At 40.2% G+C, this 21,770-nt stretch overlaps 1 protein-coding gene across 5 annotated transcripts in view; it reads right to left on the bottom strand.

The window, feature by feature from the left end:
* The window catches only part of SEMA6A (semaphorin 6A), a 119,070-nt gene that overhangs the window by 43,488 nt on the left and 53,812 nt on the right, over positions 1-21,770 (bottom strand). For all 5 annotated transcript variants that reach the window (XM_063180705.1, XM_063180708.1, XM_063180709.1 and 2 more), the window contains exons 4-11: positions 16,507-16,567; positions 14,962-15,024; positions 14,015-14,116; positions 11,161-11,251; positions 7,780-7,899; positions 6,631-6,719; positions 5,505-5,722; positions 1,893-2,024 (exon numbers count right to left, since the gene is read on the bottom strand). In XM_063180705.1, the coding sequence (XP_063036775.1) occupies positions 1,893-2,024; positions 5,505-5,722; positions 6,631-6,719; positions 7,780-7,899; positions 11,161-11,251; positions 14,015-14,116; positions 14,962-15,024; positions 16,507-16,567 (876 nt within the window). The remainder of the gene's footprint in view (positions 1-1,892; positions 2,025-5,504; positions 5,723-6,630; positions 6,720-7,779; positions 7,900-11,160; positions 11,252-14,014; positions 14,117-14,961; positions 15,025-16,506; positions 16,568-21,770) is intronic.

Raw genomic sequence — 21,770 nt, 5'->3', positions numbered from 1 at the left:
TCAAAACTGGTTTAGTCGAGTCAACATAAATCCCAGCAAACCTGCTGTCTGGCCAAACAGGGAAGTGACACCTCGGAAGGGCTCTGGTAGTTTTCTGAGTAATATATCATGAGGGGCAGTAATGTTTCTGCATCATCCTGAGAAAGCCAGATAAAAATGCCCTTATTTCAAAGGTGCCTGTCATATACTTCAGCATGAGCTAGAATTAATGATTATTTCTATTAAGCAGATTGATTGCTAAATATTATATGAAACACTGTTCACTTCAGATTATGTCCTTCAGGCTTAGAAAGAGCAATATTATCTCATCTCCATCATAAAAGCTAGCCTGCTATTGGCTCATCCCAAACTTGTAATGCAACTTTCTGTTCTTCTTTCCTACTTTCCTCTTCTTCCTTTCCCCTTCCCTGACAATATATCTCAGTAATGTCCAAACAAATAACCTTGGAGTCACCATGCAGCCTTGCACCCCCAAGGCAGACTATTGTAGTCAGCAACTTGTTTGAAACACTGCAAAATGAAGAAGAAAAATCCTGCAACACTGCTAGAAGCTGCATTACTAAGGCTCAGACTGAAAACAGACACAGGATTTACCAATTTTCCAGTCACCTTCAAGCTCTTCTCTTGAATGACAACTTCAGAATACAGACAGCACAGTAATACTACACTTGGCAAATCCAAAACATGATGGACTTGGCAGAAGCTCAGTGTCCACCGTGGAGCTTCATAAACTCATAGAATATTGTGAGCTGGAACCAACCCAGAAAGATCACTGCAGTCCAGCTCCTGGCCCCACAGAGGACACCCCAAGAATCACACCATGTGCCATGAGAGTGCCATGAGTGTATTTCCTGAGCTCTGTCAGACTGGTGCTGTGACCACTTCCCTGGAGCCCAAGTTCCAGTGCCCTGGGTGAAGAACCTTTTCCTAATATCCAACTAAACCTCCCCTGTGTGACACAACTTCAGGCCATTCCCATGTATCCTGTCAGTGGTAGCCACAGAGAAGATATCAGTGTCCACCCCTCCCCTTTCCCTCATGAGGAAGATGTAGATTGGATGAGGTCTTCCTCAGTCCCCTTTTTTTCAAGCAAGCCAAGCAGCCTCAGCCACTCCTCACATGGTTTTCCCTCTAAGCCCTTCAACATCTTTGTAGCCCTCCTTTGGATACTTCTAACAGCTTTATATTCTTCTTATATTGCGGTGTTCAACACTGCACGGAATACTTTGGATGCCTTTTTCTTTTAAAATTATTTAAGCTATCACAAGCAATGTGAAACATGCAATAGAGGGGCAAAGCTTAAGTGAGATAAATGAATTTGATTTATCTATATGCATCTCAATATCTCAGAACAAAATGCCATTGGTGTCAATGACTTAACAAGTGCCTGTCAACAGCAACTTGTTTAAAATGGTACTTGTGTGAAATAAGAAGAATGTAGTAGAGGAGATGCATGCAAACATGTGGAAGTGGGAAAAACAACTCATAGGAGGAATGAAGTAAAATGAATCTCTAGTTTGGTGGAAGGCTCTTTTTTGCTCTCCATAAATCATCCACTGTGGCACTTAATCTGCATGTTAATCATAGAACAGCAAACTGCAGAACTGGTGCAGGCTTTGTAATGAGATATATCTGTTACTGAACCAATTTACAATAACTGTGTAAATCACACCATTCTTAAGTGATTATTCTGACCAAGTGGATCTGATGCTGGCCTGATATATGTTACACAAATGTCATTTAAGTGGAAAAATCTCTATTGCATAGTTTAGATCCAAATTCAACTCAACTTTTACTTTATTGTTTCAACATGTATAATTGTATCTGCACCTTACAAGGCTGTTCAAAACACCAAAAAGCCTCTGAACAATATCACTACACATGAAACATACCTGGGCTTGGGCACTCGTTCATCAGGAACTGGTGTCCATGTGGAGTCTGGAGACTTTTGTTCTTTGAATCTCCCAGTAAATACATTGGCAATGTCAAGCATGTCATAGGCACAGACTGCAGAGCCAGGGATGCTGAAAAGTGACATTTCCCAGAAGTTGTTACTCATTCTGCAGTTATACATAAAAACTTGAGCAAAAGATATGCTCTATAGAAGCCTTCCTTTACTCAATACTGAACCCTAAATCCGGTATTAACAGGAAAACCCAGCCCATGGAAAAGCCTGAATACCAGTCAGCAGGCAGCTACCGCCAAGAGAATTTTATTCAAAGTTTCACAGAAAGAAGTAATTGCAATAATCTTGAAGAAGGGAAAGAATCAGTCAACCTTTGTCTATCACTGGCAACACATGAGGAGAAATTGCCAGTCTCATTCAGAACCCACTACTTGGACATTTAAGGTCTTCTAAGTCTTAACATCTCTCAGTACCAACTCTTGTAGACCCTGCCATGCCTCAAAAAGCACATTGCAGATAATTCAGAAATTGGTTCTAATCAAACTGGAAGCGTGCTGCAATGTGCCATTTACCTGGCTTTTACATGTAATTCATTCATGCTCCCACAGCCTGATATCCACAAAGTGTTCCCAATGAAAAGGAGTTGGCTATGCTCAGGAGTTTGGTCTACTCAATGAAATGAAAGAGCTTATAGAAACAAATTTGATACTATTTTAAGATCATAACATTGCAAATTTCAGTTTTTTGGATACTTGAATGGAACTGCACAACAGCATTGTCCAGACATAGTTAATTTCTTACCTACATACTTTTTGAAAGGCATGTGGGTTTACAATGATCAGTCACTTGGAAGCATGAAATATTAATTTCTTGCCTGTTTTTTACTAATTTTGTACATGAGCTACTGTATTTGTGTCTGACTCCCACCACTTGATTTTATTGGGTAAATAGCATGAACCCAGCTGGCTCAGGCTTTCAATCCTGCTCTTAGCTAGTAGGTTATTATACATCAAAGAAAAAATGTAGGAACTATAATACTGTTACAGATGATTAGGCTAAAGTCCTAAAGGTATATAAATTGATAAAAAACCAATCATTTGAATAGTAAACAATTTCAAAATGTTTTACTGAAGAAAAACAAGTTGAGAGACCGTACAGTAGTTCTATTTTTATCTTCACAGATTCATCTTTTTATATAGAAGGAAACTTCAAAGCTCAATATTAATGTGATTCTTCACAGCAGGAGTTTTAAATTTTAAAATTTATATTTTTAAATATAAAGCCATATATATGTGGATGTAAGAGATGGTCAAGGGTACATTTGGCAACACAGAGGACCTCATCCTAAAAGACAGCTCAAAACCCACTCCAGCTAGAATATTTTGCACATTGGTAATTAAGTCCTTAAGACAAAAAACCAACCATAAGCTCTTGAGGTGTGTCACACACTACTACAAGTGCTCAACACACAACTACACACGGATGGAAGCATTGCTGTGCTCAAAGGACTGCAACATCTTTTACTCGTGAGGGTGACAGATTACAGGTCTGCAGTGTGATGCAGTGGGAAGGATGGAGCACTGTGAGTCACAGCCAAGGAGGTCCATCCCCCTATGAGCTACTGGATGACAACTCAACACTAGTTTCTACTTGAGTGACCTCTGATTAGACTGAGGAATCTCTTCCACTTCAGTCTAGAAGGAAACTTTGTTCTAGAGACCAAAGGTGTTTCAACATTTCTTTAGTGGAGGAGGAATAAGAGATGCATTTATGTCAGAAGTAGGTTTCATAGAACTACAGAATCACAGAATATCCTGAACTGGAAGTGACTCACAAGGATCATTGAAGTCCAATCCTCCTGCAGAGGACATCCCAAGAATCACACCATGTGCCTGAGAGCATTGTCCAGATGGTCCCTTATGTCTGCCAGGCTTGGTAACTTCCCTGGGGAGCCTGCTCCAGCACCCAACCACCCTCAGGGTGAAGAACCTATTTCTTCTAATATCCAACCTAATCCTCTATGACTCAGCTTCCTTGAGTCCTCTTACAGGCCACCAGAGAGCAGAGACTGGTGCTTGCCCCTCCTCTTCACCTCATAAGGAAGCTCTGAACTGCTGTGAGGGCTAAACAAGCCAAGGGCCTTGTTCACTCCTCATATAGCTTCCCCTAAAGTCCTGCACCGCCTTCATTGCTCTCCTTTGGACGGTCTCTGATATCTTCAGATCCTTCTAATATTGTGGTACCCAAAACTGCCCCCAGCACTCGAGGTGAGGCTGCCCCAGAGCAGAGCAGAGTGGGACAATCCCCTCCCTTGCTTGGCTGGAGGTGTTGTGCCTGATGCTCTCCAGAACATGCTTGGCCCTCCAGGTTGCCAGGTCTGCTAAAAAGCTCTGTCCAAGAATAAATATATGCTTTTCTGCCATCTTCCTTGTCTGGCAAAACCTGCAGCCTATAAAACAGTATTTTGCTTTTTACACCAAGTACTTAGATTCTAAAATGCAATACTTAAGGAAAAGAATTATTCATGAAACACCACAGGAAATACTAGCAGAGTGGGAGTACAATCTCAATTTTGAGATAATTGCAAGATACAATCTATTTTCTGATGTTGAATCTCTATTTGTTCACCTGTTTTTATTAAGCCAGATTGCATGAAAAGAGATCAACTTAATTTAAGCTTGTATTCCCTATTGGTGGCATAATTACTCCATTGCAGTTTCCATTGTTTTGATGTCAAAAGTGGTGATTTTACATTACAGATCCAGACTCTTATTTGAAGCAAGTTCTGTGAATGACCTTACTGAGGTCAGGCTTTGAAAAGGGGTGGCAAGGGTACAGCAAAACTAAATGAATTTCAACAATAAAATTCCTCTTTTAGCTCAAATGTTACTGTGTGAAACCGTGATATACTTTTTAATCAGAAAGCGACTATTTTTTTAACTTCTTCGGGAGTTCTCAATAATTAGACACAGTTACTCCTCTTATAACTTGCAGAGAAACACGCCAAAATGTGTAACAGTAATAAAATCTCCACAGATTAATCGATGCTTTTGGATAACCACACAAACAATGAAATAGGTGTTCTGGGGACCCTCTGTCCCAGCCAGCAAGACCTTGGCTCTCCCAGGAGAGTCAGGGGGCAGCAGGGTCAATGCACGGTCAAAGATCAATGCAAGAGTCACCAGGGATGCATAAAACAAAAAGAAGGAGATAATATGGTTCTTGGAGGTTTAGCTGCAGACAAGACAGACACAGTCCTTTCTTTGTGAGGAAAAAAATACTGTATTTTCTGTTTGGAATAATATTCTGCAAGTTACACACTGAAACACTTCTTGGTGGCTGGTGTAAACTATTCCCTTGTAAAGAAAAGTACATCTGAGGAATGTGTCCAGATAGTAAATGGCTGAAAGCCACCCTAAGTTACCAGGTAGGAAGTAAGAAATAGCAGGATGCCTTAAAATTGAACACAAGCTATTGCTAAGGGCAGGGTACAAAATAATTATGTTGTACGAGCGATCTCTTCTTGCGCTTGCATAAAGTAAAAAGGAAAAGCAAAACATAGAGGAAATAGAAGGTAAAATGTTATTGTGGCTATTACCTATTATATGGAGTGGAGAATGTTGCTAAAACAACATCCCGGCCATTGAAATGGATAACATCTGTGACCGACTGCAGTATGTTGAAGTAGAAGTGTGAGTCGCCAGGAACTGAGCAGTTCAGCCGAGCCTTGAGAAAGGAAGTCCACTGTTTTTCCAGCACTCTCTGAGATCCTCCCATGTCATTTTTGCAAACCTGGGCCACCCTTGGGAAAACTACCTGGAAGGAATAGAGCAAAAATAATGGAGAAAATTAAACGTTTGCTTGACCTAAAGTCTTTGTTGGAATACTGCTTTTAAAACGTTTGGAATAACACAGCAAGGTGCTTAATTTAATACCACTTTTCTATAATCTGTGACAAATAAGAAACAGAGAAAAATTAAGCTTTGGAACAGTGTGCTATGAAAGATAAGACTGTGGCATTTACTACACAGCCATAAATCCTTCAGGAGATCTGTTCTCAACCCATATAAAATTCATTTCCATACAGACTGCTTAGTTTTCTATTTCCCCAAACAAAAGCACATTTCATATTCACAATCCTTGCAACCCACACTGCTGCTCCAATTCTTGTGTTTTCAGCACTTAAAAACTATGCAAATCTTGCTGGGCTTTTATTCCTGCTCTCCACCTTTGTGACCTTGGTCAGCTTTTCTGACTGCTTAGTCAGAAAGCTATTGTGAAATTAGCAAAAATGCAGAAAGTGTTTAATTATTCTTTGCAGAATGGCAGAGCACAAAATTCCTACCCTTGTTTACTCAGCACCCTAATTCATATTTCTTACAGAAAAATTTCTTCCTGCTTTGGAATCTGTTTTTAACAATTATCTACTGTGTTGAACTAACCAGATTAGCCTTGTGCTTTCTATAATTTCAGAAAAGAAACTCTAGCATACACCATCACTGTAAGAAACTACACATTTTCCTTTCAAGACAGTGAGTGCAATGTTTTACTCCAGCCAACCTTTTGGCTTGAGCAATAGGAATCTTCTCAAAATGCTGACCTTGTCATCATGATTTATGGTTCTCATTTCAAGGTCACTCGTAACAGCATTGGTCCAAGAATAGCATAAATTTTCCTCCTCCTCAATCTGACAAAGTCATTCAAGGCAGTGTTTTTGCCCTTACCTTTCCCATGCTGTTGTACTCCACTGCTATTTCCCGGAAGAAGAAGTATATGTAATTGCCATAGTCAACTGCCTGGACAAAGTACGGCTCTAGGAAAAAAAACAGCAACGCAAGACACCTGATTTAGGCACCACATACAGGATACAGACTGCAAAGAGAGGCCAAACACATTCACATCTAACATCCAGAGGTGAAATAGCTGTTCTTGACAAACTTGATCAGTTTTCAGAACAAACAAATCACTGCTGCAGAAGAATCGCTGTCTGGGGACAGGAGAGCTGGGAACAAGTCTGTACAACATCACTGCAGGGTAGTTAAGTCTCTGCCACTAATATGTCTGCCCTGCATGGAGTAAGAGGAAAGGTAAACAGGCATTTATAACTGTATGCCTGAGGGGTCCAAGCAGTGCTCTTTATGGCATGCAGTCTGTGAGCTGAGGGAATAACAAACCACGTAACTGTTTCTGCCCACACGTGTCTGTAGCAGCAAGCAAAGTGGGACAGCTAAAGTTGACACCTGGCAAAACATTTCTGCATGCAGAAAAAGACTTGAAACTATGGCTTTGCTCTCTGTTAAAATCACTCCAAATGCTAACAATTCTCAACACCTACATGAAGCTAAACAGCACAATCCTTAACAAAGAGGGCATTTAGAGCACAAAAATTGCCTAATTCAATGGCAGCAGTACAATTCCTAAGAACTGTAACAGAAAGGCTTTGTGCAATATTCACACAATTTTAGTTTCATTAATGAATCTTAGCATTACAGGACAAACCTTCTATACTTCATAAAGCCTTGATTGTTACCTAACAGTGCTGTGGCAGGAATATTTGCAAACACAGCACAAGCACACAGAGCCCTGCAAGCTCCAGCTTTTCCATCCAACAGATGTAAACCGGTGGATTTAATCTTGGAAAGCTCACTGGAATATATATTCTGATCTACCCAGCTCACAGTTTCTGTCAAATCCAGTATCTTTGGGTCAGGAGAGGAGTGAAAGAGATAAACAGATCAGAGTAAGCAAGCGATGTAATCTGCTTCCTTCTTTCTGCCAGAAAGCATTGGTGAAATGAAATGACAAAGAGGTCTGTCAGAAATCCAAGACTCTCATCAGAGATGCTGCTTTTTTTGTCTTGTTTGTTTATCTACCTTTCAACCACTTGGAGTCATGTTTAACTGTCCGCAGGGTTGGGCTGTCTCCCAGGCTCCGGTATATGACCGCGTCTATCGCGAGGAAGTCGGTCACTGTGGCGGAATACAGCTTTCCCTCTGGGGTGGAAGGAAAGAAGAAACCGGGGGGGGAGGAGCATTAGAAATTGTAAAATTGCTTCTTCTTTCACCAGTCAGATGAGAAGGGGAAACAAAACCATCACATTCTCCTTAGGAACACTGAAGGGAGGAAAAAAATCCAGCCAGGTGAATGGAACTGAGTAACGAACAAGCAACTCACTGCTCTGCAGAATGGTAATTTCAGAGGGATGCTGCGGAAGAAAATAACCTTTTGGAATAATTCTTCTTCAGTTTAGGTATGTCATACTGAACTACCCTTTCCAGTCACATGTCACTAGTTCAACGCTCAGAAATTCTGCTTAGGTATGTCAGCAAAACAAACATAACAGAACTGCTAGTTTCAATGGGAGTGCAAACCAGACAGGGCTTGGAGACTGTCAGCTAATTGATGCTTATGAAAATTTCTCCCCTTGAGAGCACTTCTGCTCTGCCAAAGATCACTAAGAAAAAATTAACTAACATGTTGGGAGCCCTGCTGAAACAGCGAGGGAAAGAGATGAAGGAGGATTGCCCATCAATATTTCTTTTCTAGCATGCATTTTAGGCATTTCCCCTATGAATTATCCATTCCTCTCTCTTAAAGAATGGAGGACAAGTGATAAGAAAGGGCCTACAAAATGGCACTCCAAGGACAACCAAAACGTACAAAACTGTAAGGACATAAAAGCACAAGTTTCAGCAATATTTTAAAATTTTATTTGTTGTCTACTTTGTTTGCAGGTCATGGTAACTGTACAGGATTGTTTTCATGTGTGAAATAGAACTTAGAACATGCTGTCTGCTGGAAGCACAAGTGGTGCAGCATGACCACACAAAATTATTTCTCTGTTGTGTCTGCATAAAAACCAGAATTGTCTACATCTTGTTTGACAGAGATTATGTTGGTGCCTTGAAGGCACCAGCACTGAGAACATTCCCAGGATAAAGCAGAGAGGTCTCTATTGGTCAAGTTCTCCTCATTATACTTTCAGACTTAGACTGAGAGGGAATTGATGCACACAGCTATCGCAAAGGCAGATGCCAAGAGGAGGTTGCTGGACTCTTTTCATTGGTGTCCTGCGACAGGATGAGGAGCAATGGCCATAAAGTAAAGCTCAAGAGCTTTCCTCAACATGAGAGGAATTTCTTTACATTGAGGGTGGCAGAGCACTGTAGCAGCCTTTCTCTGGAGGTTGTGGGGTCTCCCTCTCTGGAGGCATTCAAGCCCCACTTGGACACATTCCTGTGTCACTTGCTGTAGATGACCCTGCCTTGGCAGGGCGGGTTGGGCTGGATGATTTCCAGAGCTCCCTTCCAACCCTAGAAACTCTGTGAGTCTGTGAATTTCAGCTCCAGAATTAAAATTCAGACTGTTTTTTATTAGCAGTACTGTATGCTTTGCTCTGACTCATGCAATTCTTGTCCTTATTTGGCCACTTAAGAATGATCATTTTTTCTTAGCAAAACAGAAAAAATAATTACTACATGTGTCCCCCTCCCTGATTTAAAATAGAATAAAAAGCTCAATTTTTTAGATATGGATGTCTGAACTCATGTTTATACAACTAAACTCTTATTTTCTTTCCTGCCAAGTTCCTGTGACCAACTACAGTTCGCACATATCAGCTGCAATAGCTACAGGCTGCAAGAAGAGCCATACTCAAGTAAGCACATCCAACAAACTCAGATAACTTGGATTAGTGCCCTAAACTGTTCTGAAACTGCTTTTCAATGCACTCTAAAAAGTTAGCATGGGTATCAACATGTAAGACACATATAGCAGTGATTTTTTGAAGCTAGCAGATTTACAAGGAATATCCTACAAATATTTATTTGAACGGTATCAAATTTATTCTGAATCACCATGAATATTTCTATAAATATTCTCTTTATTTTCAAATAATTCAAGGATTTCTTCAGTGACGAATTTGGAGTAATCTTTCAGAACTTCAGCTGCATTCAAAGTGAATGTTTACAATAGGCTGGTCATAAACTCTTTCTTGGGCAATACACTGAGAAAGACCCTTCTGAAAGGTCATTCAGGCTGCATGAAGGATAGGGAGTGTGAGACACATGGGAAAAATATTCCTTTGAAGGAGTTTCTCTATTGCCATATTTTATTAATGACTTGCTAATGTTAGAGAATTTCTACTGTATATTCCTGCCTGTGACTGTAATCAAGAAATCACATTCTACCACTATCATCATCACTATTATTGGAACAAAAGGACCATTTATTTGCATTATAAAAATAAAATTTAAAAAAAATTGAAACAGGTTACAAAATCTCTCCTTTGTGAGGCAGATGATGATTCCTCAAACATGGTAGTGCTTAATAGAGCCCTTTGGCTATAGACTTGTTTGAGAATGGCTTAAATCTTAAATCTTCAGAGGAATAGCTTAGTTATTTCCATGTGATCACCCAGACTGTTTTATAGTATCACACCTGTTGAAGAAGGCTCACATTATCATGGAGGATGTTTTTATTATTTGCACCACTTATCTATCAGCCAGATCTAAGAAAAGATCAGCAGGGTTCACACTAGGAGAAGTTCAATAAAGAGATAATTTAATCAGAAATTTCTGACAACATATAAAAAAATACCGTAAAATCAACAGCCAAAATTAACTCAATTTATAAAATTTCACTTTTTCTAACTATCGTAGTAGAAATCAGAATTAACACTGTTATGCTGCATGCAGCATAAATCACCACCAGCCAATACACTTCTCTCCTTTTGTCTATGGCAGCTGATAAGATCATAGTAAGATGTTTTCAGCTTAAAAAAAAAAAAAATCACCTCCCCTTTCCTTCTAGATCTAGAAAAGGGCATGTCACAGCATTTTCCGTAACTTCCTTTTATTATGAATGTTAGCTTAGGCTTAGAGTTGTTAATGAGCATATCCTGCTTAATCCTAATTAAAGCTTACATAAGCCTTGACTTCCTTTGACGTTCACAGAAGCTGAATGCAGCCAAAAATGGTGCCACACACAGGCCATATTATCAAGAATACAGGAAATACTGAAATATTGATCCATGAAACTGAGGCTTTATGCAATGTTGATGACAGTGAAGTTAATTCCAAAGAGGGGAAGGCTGTTTTTGCTAGGAATGTCCTTATGTCCCCTCTTTTCAGTCAGTGTTTACTCTGTCTGACACCATCTAAATTTAGGCATTCTGGGCTCAAGCAAGAGGCACAGTGTTACACCAAGCCTGGGCTGCAGGACAGAAAGCAAAAAGTTTATTGCTGTCATTTTACCTGCAAACAACGCAACGTTGGCATGCTTTGCATCATAGGGGCACCTGGCCATTCCACTGAATTCCTCTTCCAGATAGTCCAGGGTATCCATCTGAAAAATCAAAGGGAGCTCCTCAGGTAAAGAAACAAAGAAACAAAATTTCTTACCCAGGATGATGCTTTATGACAGTGTTTCTTCTTTTCTGGGCCCAGGAGAAGGCCTTACTCTAATTCTACTCCTGACTGTGAAGGAAAAACTTGACAAAAAAAAATCATGGAATTAAATAAAAAAAGCCTGAAAAAAGTATGTCCAGTAAGTCAGGCATTCTTTTGGAGCTAATAATTCTCACCCTGATAAATTTTACTGAAGTCTTCAGTCCATATTTTATCTGCACACAAGTTTTGTTTTGAACTGTAGCAGGCCATGTGGTCTGTGGTTCTGGCAAGGATCCAAAATTTATCCTCACCAGTGACCCAACAGAAGCACTCTTATACACAGAAAAGACTGCAAACCACAGCATTCAGAAGAAACAACACTAGGACAATTATCTCTGTGTGCATTTTTCTTCCCCAAGTCCAGAGGTCCTTCTGCTCTAGTCTCAATAGTGGTGCTCTCTTCCTTGATTTGCATATTCAGAAAGATGCTCTTCATGTTTTTCTATACCAGTTGACTCCATGTCACAGAGAATCCTCTTACCATCAAACAAGAATTAATCTATGCAGGAATTGTAAATTCTGAGGCTTATGTGTAACTCCTGGGAAATAAATTCACCCTGGGCACTGATAACGACACAAATATACAGATTGACTTTACATGAAGTTCAAGAAGGTTTGGTGAGCTAAGGGAGACTTGTACACCTGTTACGCCTTTAAGATGCTTATACTACAGTATTTTGAGAATAAGAACCTATGTAGCATATTCAGGCAACTTGTCCATCTCATACTCTATAGATTACACACAGTAAAGATTCACAGAGCATGACAAATAACCCACACAGCACCATCCACTTAAATAAACTTTTAATTTGTGTGCTATATCTTCCAAGTCCTTCAGTGGATGATTTGTGATCATTTGTTTTCTGTCATGTATCCTTTCTGTCAAAGTCCACTCTGAGGGCAGTCAGTTGTGTTTACTCAAAGGCTGAAAACCATTTCACATGATAGTAAGAGGAAATGAGTTAGAGTCCTGAGTAACTCTTCCTGCACAAGCTCCACAGGCTGGGCTCACCCTCACAACCACTGGCACACCTGAGGGACAGCCCTGCTTTCTGTTTGGCACATATTCAGTTCTCTCTCTGGATAATGAAGGAATACATGGAGGAAAAGCCAGGGCAGGTGTTGCAGAGGCCTTCTCTAGACTGCCAGGGGGATCACTATCCAGCCCTGCACCACAGGGGATGAAAACTCTGGAGTAAGGGGGAGGAGGCCATTTATATGCCTCACACCAAGATGTCAATGAAATCTAAAATTGTATCTAAAAGACAACTTCCACACAAGGAGAGTGGCTGAGATTTGTTAGCCTTATTAATGGAATTCAGAGATTAAAAATTAAAAATTGCAAACTGTAGTAGAAGAATAAATACAGTCCAGCGATCAAGAAGCTTCATTGCATACTAGGAGCAGGCAAGGAAAGAAAGAATAAAAGAAACAGCTGTTAGAGTAGCTAACTGTACCTCAGAGTTACCACGACACAGGCTTGTATTCTTACTCAATTTGGTTATTCCTCCACAGACTGGAAGAAAAAACTACCCTGCACTTCTCTCCCGTGTTTTCTAAACTGCAGCCATTATAGTAGCTAAATGAGGCAAAGCATCATTGCACAAAAATCAAGGAAGACCACCAGTCACAGTGAATACCATTAGGGAAGTAGTTTTCCTGGCTCTTAACATCTTTATTCCACTTTTTTCCAATAACTCTGAACCTAAAACCTAAATGGCACTTGTAATTTTGTCAGGAGCAGCATTACTAAAACTGAATTTTATTTTTCCAGAAAAAAAGATGAGAAATTACCTGTGGGACATAACAGTGCCTAGAAAAGCAGAGTCTGGATGTCAAATGCCTAAATAAATTAATTTCAAAGCTACTCTGGAGACATCCACTGTTGGGAGTTATATCAGAATATAATGGTAAAAACCTAAGGAAATGGGAAATATTTCAATAAGTGGGTCCTACTGGAATGAAGACTCCTGAGATACACTATGCCAAAGGAATAAATTGGCTTCAGGGCATTAATGTCAAGTATGCAGGGACCAGCAGGGTTTCTACACTGCTCCAGATAATGTTTTGGCTTTGCAGATCCCCAGCAAGTGAGGAATACTTCTCTGTCCTGCGGTACTGCTCCTTGCGGAGATTAGCTGTTCCATCACTCCCACAGAACACAATGCCATAGGATCTCCCCAGCATTCCTATCTTGGGGGCTCACAAGAAGCTCAGGTTTTGCTAGCTATGTCCCCAGGCTCCTTCAGAACTGGTTTTGTGGTTGAGAGCAGTAGAACAGAAATTTTAGAACATGCTAGTCAGCAGTAACCCCCAATATTAGTCAATGACTTGATGTGAGTGTCAGTGACAAGCTGAGGAACTTTCTGAGGTGGGACTACAGCCCCAAGCAGGGATCTGAAGGACTCTGTAGCTACGGGGGGCAGTGCAAAGTGGCAATTCTCTTGATGTGCAGGAGTTGCAAAGAGCTAGGTACTCAGTCTGGGATTTTCTCGGAAATCCAATCAACATTGAACTCGGTAGCGCTGAAACAAGTCAGGACAAATGTTTCAGAGTTGAATGGTGCATGGGTGAAGGACAATCTCACACTGCTGCCAACATAGTCACAATAAATCCAACCAAAATACAAGGCATAAATGAAATTCTGCAAACTACATACCTTGTAGTTCCTGCAAGAAGGGTTGAATGCATTTGTTCCACAGATAAACAGTGTATCCTCGTTTCTTTTTAGGAGAACCTTAATAAAGTTATGACATTCATCCTGAAGAAAAATAATAAAAACTATTTCAACTACTGCATTTTGAGTATCTGTTTTCATTTTTAAGCAGTGATATTTCACAGGCTTAAAATTAAATTGGCTGGTACCTACTGTGATACTCCGGACTTATTTTGACTATGTTTAACTAACAATGAGCAATTTGTAATTAATTTATATTCTAGTGGCCTAAAAATTACAAAGAGATAAAAAAGATAAAGCATTCATATTGTAGCTCCTAGTTTGCTGTTGTTGACAAAGGTGAATTTTGTTTGAAAACAGTTGCTTTCCTGAAGAGTGAAAAATCTGATTTTGTCACCTGTGCCACTGTCAGACAGTGACATCACCACTACAATGTGCTGGCATAAAGCTTCTTTAACTAGAAGGGGAAGTAGATGTAAAGAATCAAAGAGTCTGTGTCTAATTATGATACTACTTATGCCAGCCACAGGTTCCAGGAGGGTGAAAATGGTGTGAGAAACAGTCCTTTTACAGCCCCACACTCATCTTTTCTGATGCTTTACCTGAACTCCTCAGTAAATTCCCACAGGGGGATGGACAGCAGCACTTGGCTTTTGAAGCAATGGTAAGCAAAATTGCTACACTAAGCATTGTGACCTGCTCCATGCCTTAAATATTTCAGGATATTGCTGTGGCTTCTGTCCTAATATTTTATCACATTTGAAGTGAACTGTTTTTGCAAATTAAAGCCTTCAGTAAGTTGATGGAAAAAGCAATTACTGCTAAGAAGTGAATGGCAAGATCCATTCCACATCACAGACAGCAGCCTGAGATAATAGTGATGCAACTAAACTGAAGTGGCAGTTGCAGAAGAAATGAAAATTGCCTACCTTATGTTTTCCCTTCATTCTGCATGTGTCTACATCAGCTTGTCTAGATTTCCATGTCAATTTCTGCAAGAATGAAGAAAGAAATCAATTAGAACTCAGAGGTTTTTCACATTTGATTTCAGAAGTAGAAGTCCCGTAGGGGAGACTAGCTTTTGAACATACATTTATTGAAAGTTTTCTACACTCTTTATCCATGATTAATCCACCACAATGAAACAATGGAAATTCAGTGATGTGGATCGTTCATTTAACTTTGTTTTGCCTCCAATTCATGATACTAGAAATCCATCCCTCTTACTTAAAAGCCTAAATGAACAGAATTCAACAATACGTGAACTTTGAAAAATGTGTACTTTTTCTTAAAAGTAGTAGATGTTCTCTTCTTTTAACTGATATTGCTCTACAAATCAGAACAATATCAGATTTTTTTTTCAAATCAGAATTATAATTTATGGACTATGAACCTTCACTGGATTCTAAATGAAATATACATTCCCAAAGACAACATTTTAGATCTGGAAAGAAATAAAATTCAGGTACTCCTTACCATTTCAATTCAGTTAAAAAGCTCCAAGAGTTTTTCTCCTGCCAAGACACTACTGACTTTATCTGCTAACACTGTTTCTCCAGAAGATTTACAGCTAAATTCCAGCCAGTTTTTTTTGGTTTTTGAGATGAGTTTCAAAAATGGTCAAAAGTGGAAACCTTATTAATTATAACGAAGCTTTGTTAGTTCTGACAGTGTTCCTGATGAGTAAGCTGAGACACTGTGCATTCATGGAGGGGTCCAAGCTGAAAGAGTAACCATGAATGTTCCTTTCCATTGTAAGGGTGTGCCCTCACTCTTTGATGAGTTAGAAAGCTCACTTTTACCATCATTCACAGTTATAATGAAGCACTGTCCCCTCCTCCAGTGGAATTCATACAGTGACCAAATTTTTATGATCTTCTGTCAGACCAAGGCTGTGCTCAACATATGTTACACAACATGAATGAAGTGCAAAGGAGCTGAAGGGAGATTATTTTCAGTATGTTTCTGTTAATATACAATGCAGTAATGCAGACAAAGCTTTTCTTTGTTTGAATGTAACTTCCCATAGAGACAATGTGAATACATCTACAAAGTGATGTTATAGTAAGATTTTATTTAGTCAGTTTTAAGTGAAAAAAGTGAAAAAAATTTGTGCAAATGAAAATATGTAATTTGCTTCTTATGACAAGTTTCAGTAGACTTAATTGGGATAGTATAACTGTTATAGAAAACTGCTGCATATAAATGAATAGATGTTTGACAGATGTTCCATTGGGGACCTCACCATATTTCAGTAGATTGCTTATCAGCCCAGCTAAACCACTTATCAGAAATTCGCAGAGGACACGATTGCTATTCTAGCTCTCCACAAATATGATTAGCAATGCCATGTTACTCGCTTATTACAGTTTTACAGCAGTGCTGGCAAGTTTGTTAAAACAATGTTATCATCCTATTTATTTGAAGCTTGTTCTAGTGTCCTTGGTTTCTGGGTAATGATAAAGGTTACTTACTTTGCTAAAATAAATTTCTTCTGTATGTGATGTGTCCATATCAACAGTATAAATATGGTCCCTGTAAAAAAAAAAACAAAGAATACAACGTCAAATGGAATAGTCAGACAGTTAATTTTCTATCTATCACAAGATAATCCATAATCCATTTAAAAAAAATCTGAGGTCTTACCCGAAGACATTACTGCCAGCATCCCCTGCTTCTCCCACAAAAGCATTTTCACATATAAACTGTTTGTCTTCCCATTAAGAGGAAAAAAAAGGAAAGTGCTACAAAACTTTAAAGTAAGATGCTTTCCCAAAAGCAATTATTTGAACAAATGAGATTTGGGAAAGTAGATAAGTCTCACGAGATTTCTGCTCTTTCAGTCCTACACCAGGATGCCACAATGTAGCATGCAGATGTGTTCCTGTATCCTGAAATCGGCCACAATAGCTTTTAGGCACCCTTTGCCAGATTCCTGGGCTAGACGTCACTGTGGCATATAGAGCCATTTAAGGTTAAAAAGAAGTCTCCCTTCCTTTCCCTTCTTTTCTCTTCCTTTCCCTTCCTTTCCCTTCCTTTCCCTTCCTTTCCCTTCCTTTCCTTTCCCTTCCCTTCCCTTCCCTTCCCTTCCCTTCCCTTCCCTTCCCTTCCCTTCCCTTCCCTTCCCTTCCCTTCCCTTCCCTTCCCTTCCCTTCCCTTCCCTTCCCTTCCCTTCCCTTCCCTTCCCTTCCCTTCCCTTCCCTTCCCTTCCCTTCCCTTCCCTTCCCTTCCCTTCCCTTCCCTTCCCTTCCCTTCCCTTCTTCCCTTCCCTGTTACAATTTGATTGACAATATGGTAGAAAAAAGGCACAAAACTATTCCCAGAAATTATTCTTTTCTTCACAAGCTGCGGGCCAAACTAAATTGTAAAATATTTCTCTGAAAAAAGTTCACACTTCTTTCCTTACAATTACTTTCCTATTTTCCCAAGAACCTGTCCCTCTCTACAATTAGCTGCCAATCTGTTCTTAGAAAGAGGAAACAGACACAGCTAATCAGGTAAAGAGATGTTTTTAGACATTCTGTGTAAACAGAGAAAAAGGAAAGGTCTGTATAGAACCCAAATTTGAAAACAAACACCAATCCACAAAGTTGTAGTAACCAGCACATTGAACTGGGACTGAGATCTCATTTTTCCTTGAAATAAAATTGAGTATTTTCAAGATGGAGAAAGCTGTGCAGCTGAAGTTTGACCCACAGCATTGGAGGGTCTGCTGAATGCAGAACACAGGCTCTTTCCATTTTAGAAATCGCTGTTCTCAGGGTTAACTTCATATTTATTGGGTTTTGGGAAACAGTACTAGTCTTGCCTTTGACTAAGGCAAACACGGAATACTGCTACATGAGAAATAAACACTTCTCTCAGGTGAAGAAAAGACGCAGTGTTGTGGTAGGGAACAAGCTTTGAAAATTTTTCTCCTATGGAGCTTGAGGCTGTTTTCTTTGTAAGATGCCAAACTGAGGAGCTGATGGGTTTTCTTCTCCTCCAGACTCTAAAACCAGAGCTGTCATTTACTTACAAGATTGGTTTAATACTTCGATTTATTATTTGCCTGACTTCAGTGACAGAGCAGTGGTCAGGGTTGGTTCTGGAATAAAATTACCTATTAGCACAATATCAGCTTCATAGATTACGTCATGGTTCCCTTTATATGTGCATTACTCTTTATTGCTGTCACTCCTGCTATATAAAAGTGGGGGAAAAAATCTCTCGAATTGCAAATGAGGTGCGGGTGGACCTCTAAAACCCTTCTTCCAGCACAGCTCTTGATTTTATTCATTAGCCTCACTTTCCAGAGGTTACAATTTTTTTTCATTTTGAGCAAGACAATTAGAAAATACAGCAGTGGTACTCAGAATGAGCTGAGTTGTTTAGTTCCACCTCAATAAAACTGTCCTTTAGAGGACTTACTATCTGATTCAAGGAACGGTTCAAACGAAACTCTGATGCTAAGTTATGAGATTGTTGGAAAGAAGGTTAGCGTCAGGAAAATTACATATCATTTTATCAAGCCACAAATGAAGCACAGTTGCTGACAGTGTCAGTAGACAGCAAAAGGGCTGTCAAATTTGGGGGAGGGCTCCCTAATCACAGAAAACGTGGGATTGTCCTCATTCTCCTTTTCCCACTGCTGCCCAACTCCTACTTTCTACTAGCCGTGGCATGTGTACAGTTTACTGCTAATTAAGTTATTCTAACACAAATTTACTTAATCCTAGAGCTTCCGTTTTTCCCACCTCCAGTCAGCAGAACTGAGTTCTGTTGCCATGGCGTAATCTTGTCGAGGAAGGGAATTTAAATAATGCCACTGGCTGTGCATGACCCTTGGAACTCAGAGCATGGTTTGGAAACACGTAACTGCGAAGGAGGAGGGAGCCATCCCGTAGCCTGCTCCGTGCCTGCTTGGTTCACACACACACAGGAGGAGTGGCACATAACGCGAACAAAAGCTGCCACCGCACCAGACAATGGGAGGAGGAGACACAGCAAACTCAGAAAAGGATGTGTGTGCCTGGGTGTGGGCCAGCGAGAGAGAGATGAGGAGCGAGTACCCTTCCCACGAGAAAAAGGATGACAGAGCCAGTCCTTAGCAAGCCTGTTCAGAGAGTAAAGCTTCATGGCCTTTGAGTTATTCTAATTTATGTTGGCTGTGTATTTCTGTCTGATAACATGAAATAATGCCTTTGTGAAGTGAACACAAAACTTTATTTGGTAATAGCTAATACAGGAGCTGGGTATCCCATAAGACAAAATAAGCAGTGGGACTGACAGAAATTTTGCTCTATGCCAGTTGATCATTAATAAAATGTAAGCAGTTCTCAAATCTGAGTTAGCCTTTCTGGTGGGCTGAAACTGTCTGCAAAAGTCAACATTGGATTTTTCCAAAACAAGCAAACAAAAAAACTCCCCAGCCTAAACACAACAGTGCTAAAATAAAAATGCTCACTATTTAACCATTTGTTTTGATTGTTTTTCAGATAATTGGATAAAATATAAACTTGGGATTGCTGAATTTCAATGCATAAAAAAAGCATGAAAGCAATATCTCATATAATAGTCCAAAGATTTATTTAGCTACAGTTTTCAATGAATCTTGTTATAAAACTCTTTGGCAAACACATTTGCTTGTGTACAAATTTGCTTCCAATCTCTAGATTTACTACTGCCTTTGAAGGAAATGCAGTATTTGAATTACAAACTTTCATCCATAGCAGATACTGAAGGATGACTCATTTCTGAAGTTTGTTACTTAAAGATAAAAATTATCTCTGAATTTCAACTTGTATCACATAGGCTTGTCAGCCCAGGAAGGACTTCATTCGGTAACATGGAGGGGGGGAAGAATATGTCAAAGAACTTTTGAGTTACCAAAGGAAAAACAGTGTAAGAAGATTTTTTTCATGCCCGTGTAAGTACAAAACAGATCAGGTCTTTATTCTTTTTTGTAGGTCACAAGATCCTAGGAGTATATAAGCACTCTCATTGTAGCAAGTTGTTTTATACAAATGAGGAGGAATGCCTATTCACATACTAGTACATGCTGTCCCCCAAATATTAGCATTCTTCATATAATTTGTGCACACATCCCAAAACTGTTCTCCGCGTTTTCCTGCTCTAAAGCCAGTTACTTGGGCACTGAGACAGTCTAACTGCGTCAATCTCAGTCTGGGAACCAACTATGAAAACAGCACAGCAAAACCTGCAAAGAGGATTTACCACCACCTCACTGCAAATAATTTCCTAATTTAAAGGAAAACAAATGAGGAAAGCAAAGGGAGCTCAGTCATGAAAAGGAGGAAATCCTGCCACCACCTTTCAAACCTATTCAAGCCTCAGTCCTGCCCCACTCTTTATCCCACTAAAAACGGCAAAAATACCAATCTCAGAACTCAGACAAAGCACAGGGCTGATGTCTCCCTGTGCCCTGTGCCCACCACCACGGCAGCTCCTGTGGAAGGATGCTTGCTCTCTGCCTGGACTCCATGCAAGGTGAGAGCCCTGAGCTCTGCCACCCCATGCAGCAAGGGGCATGCAGGGAGCCTGGGAAGCTGCAATTAGCCAGAGCAGCTGCTACAGCGGGGTAATGGAACAGGTGTGCTCTTCCAGCAGCCAGGGACATGGCTCTGAAAGTGTCACTCAGTGACCGTGCTGGTGTAATGCAATTACCAATTTTGTGGTGCTGCACAGAGATGGACAGGCAGCTTTCCCCACAGGACACATCCGACCACCCAGGAGATGGGGAGTGGCTGCTTGAGAAGAAAGGCAGGCAGCTCCCAGAGGCTGCCAAGGGTTTGCAGACGGGGCTGGTGGTGAGAGGCTGCCTGTTCAGCAGCTGTTCCCCTTCACTCTTGGCCATCCCACCCACCACTTCTCCCATCTGCAGCAACAGCCTGGTTTTATGTGACACATGCAGAAAGGTGTGTGTTTTTCCAATGGAGGACCAGAAAACAAGCAGAAAACAAGCTACTACTTGAGAGGCAGCTTGCAGGGAGGTCCCAAACAGCCTGTGGGTCCAAGAGCTCCTAAACTGGACTGCCCACCCTTGCAAATCTGGACCACCCAGCCTGGCTAATCTGGACCCATCTTGCAGTCATTCTGCATCTCTCATGTAATTCCCACTCTAAGATCGTCAACCTTCTTTGCTAAAAACAGGTAAGGATGTGAAGTGTTAATATTGGATCTTGGCAAGTTTGGCAGCTGTCTAATGGGTGTAGGCCCACTGAGGTTGACAGTGCAAGCTGAGCTAGGCAAACTAAATGGGTGGCTCATGTGCAATTTTTATGAAACTGCGTGCTCATGTCTGCACAGTATAGCTCTCCAAAAAAAGTCAAGACACTAAATTCAATTAACCTTGAGGGAGCATGTTCAGTTCTTTTTCTTTGTCTTAAGATACCATAAAACATGCCAAGATCAGCAAAATTTCATTCTAATAACTCTTATCAAAAAACACATCTGTGCACAGAAGAAATATTCTCTAAAATTTGTTATTATTGGTGAGCACTAGTGGAATAAAATGATGAGGATGGCATTGCTTCTCCATGGAACTAAATTATATTTCTGGCAACTTCCCTCTTGCAGGTCTCAGAGGAAGGCAGAGGCATGTAGCCCTAAAACACAGGTGTAACATATTGCAAAACTTTAGTTGATCATCTAGCGTTGTTTCTAATATGTCTTACTAACAGGCTGCAAAGTTCTCTCTGTGTGCAAGACAATCCTAAAAATAATGTGTCCGTCAGAG

The sequence above is a fragment of the Melospiza melodia genome, chromosome Z (assembly GCF_035770615.1).
Source record: "Melospiza melodia melodia isolate bMelMel2 chromosome Z, bMelMel2.pri, whole genome shotgun sequence".
Taxonomy (NCBI): Eukaryota; Metazoa; Chordata; class Aves; order Passeriformes; family Passerellidae; genus Melospiza; species Melospiza melodia.
Note: the sequence above shows the minus strand (reverse complement) of the source record. Positions and strands in the feature narration are given on the sequence as shown.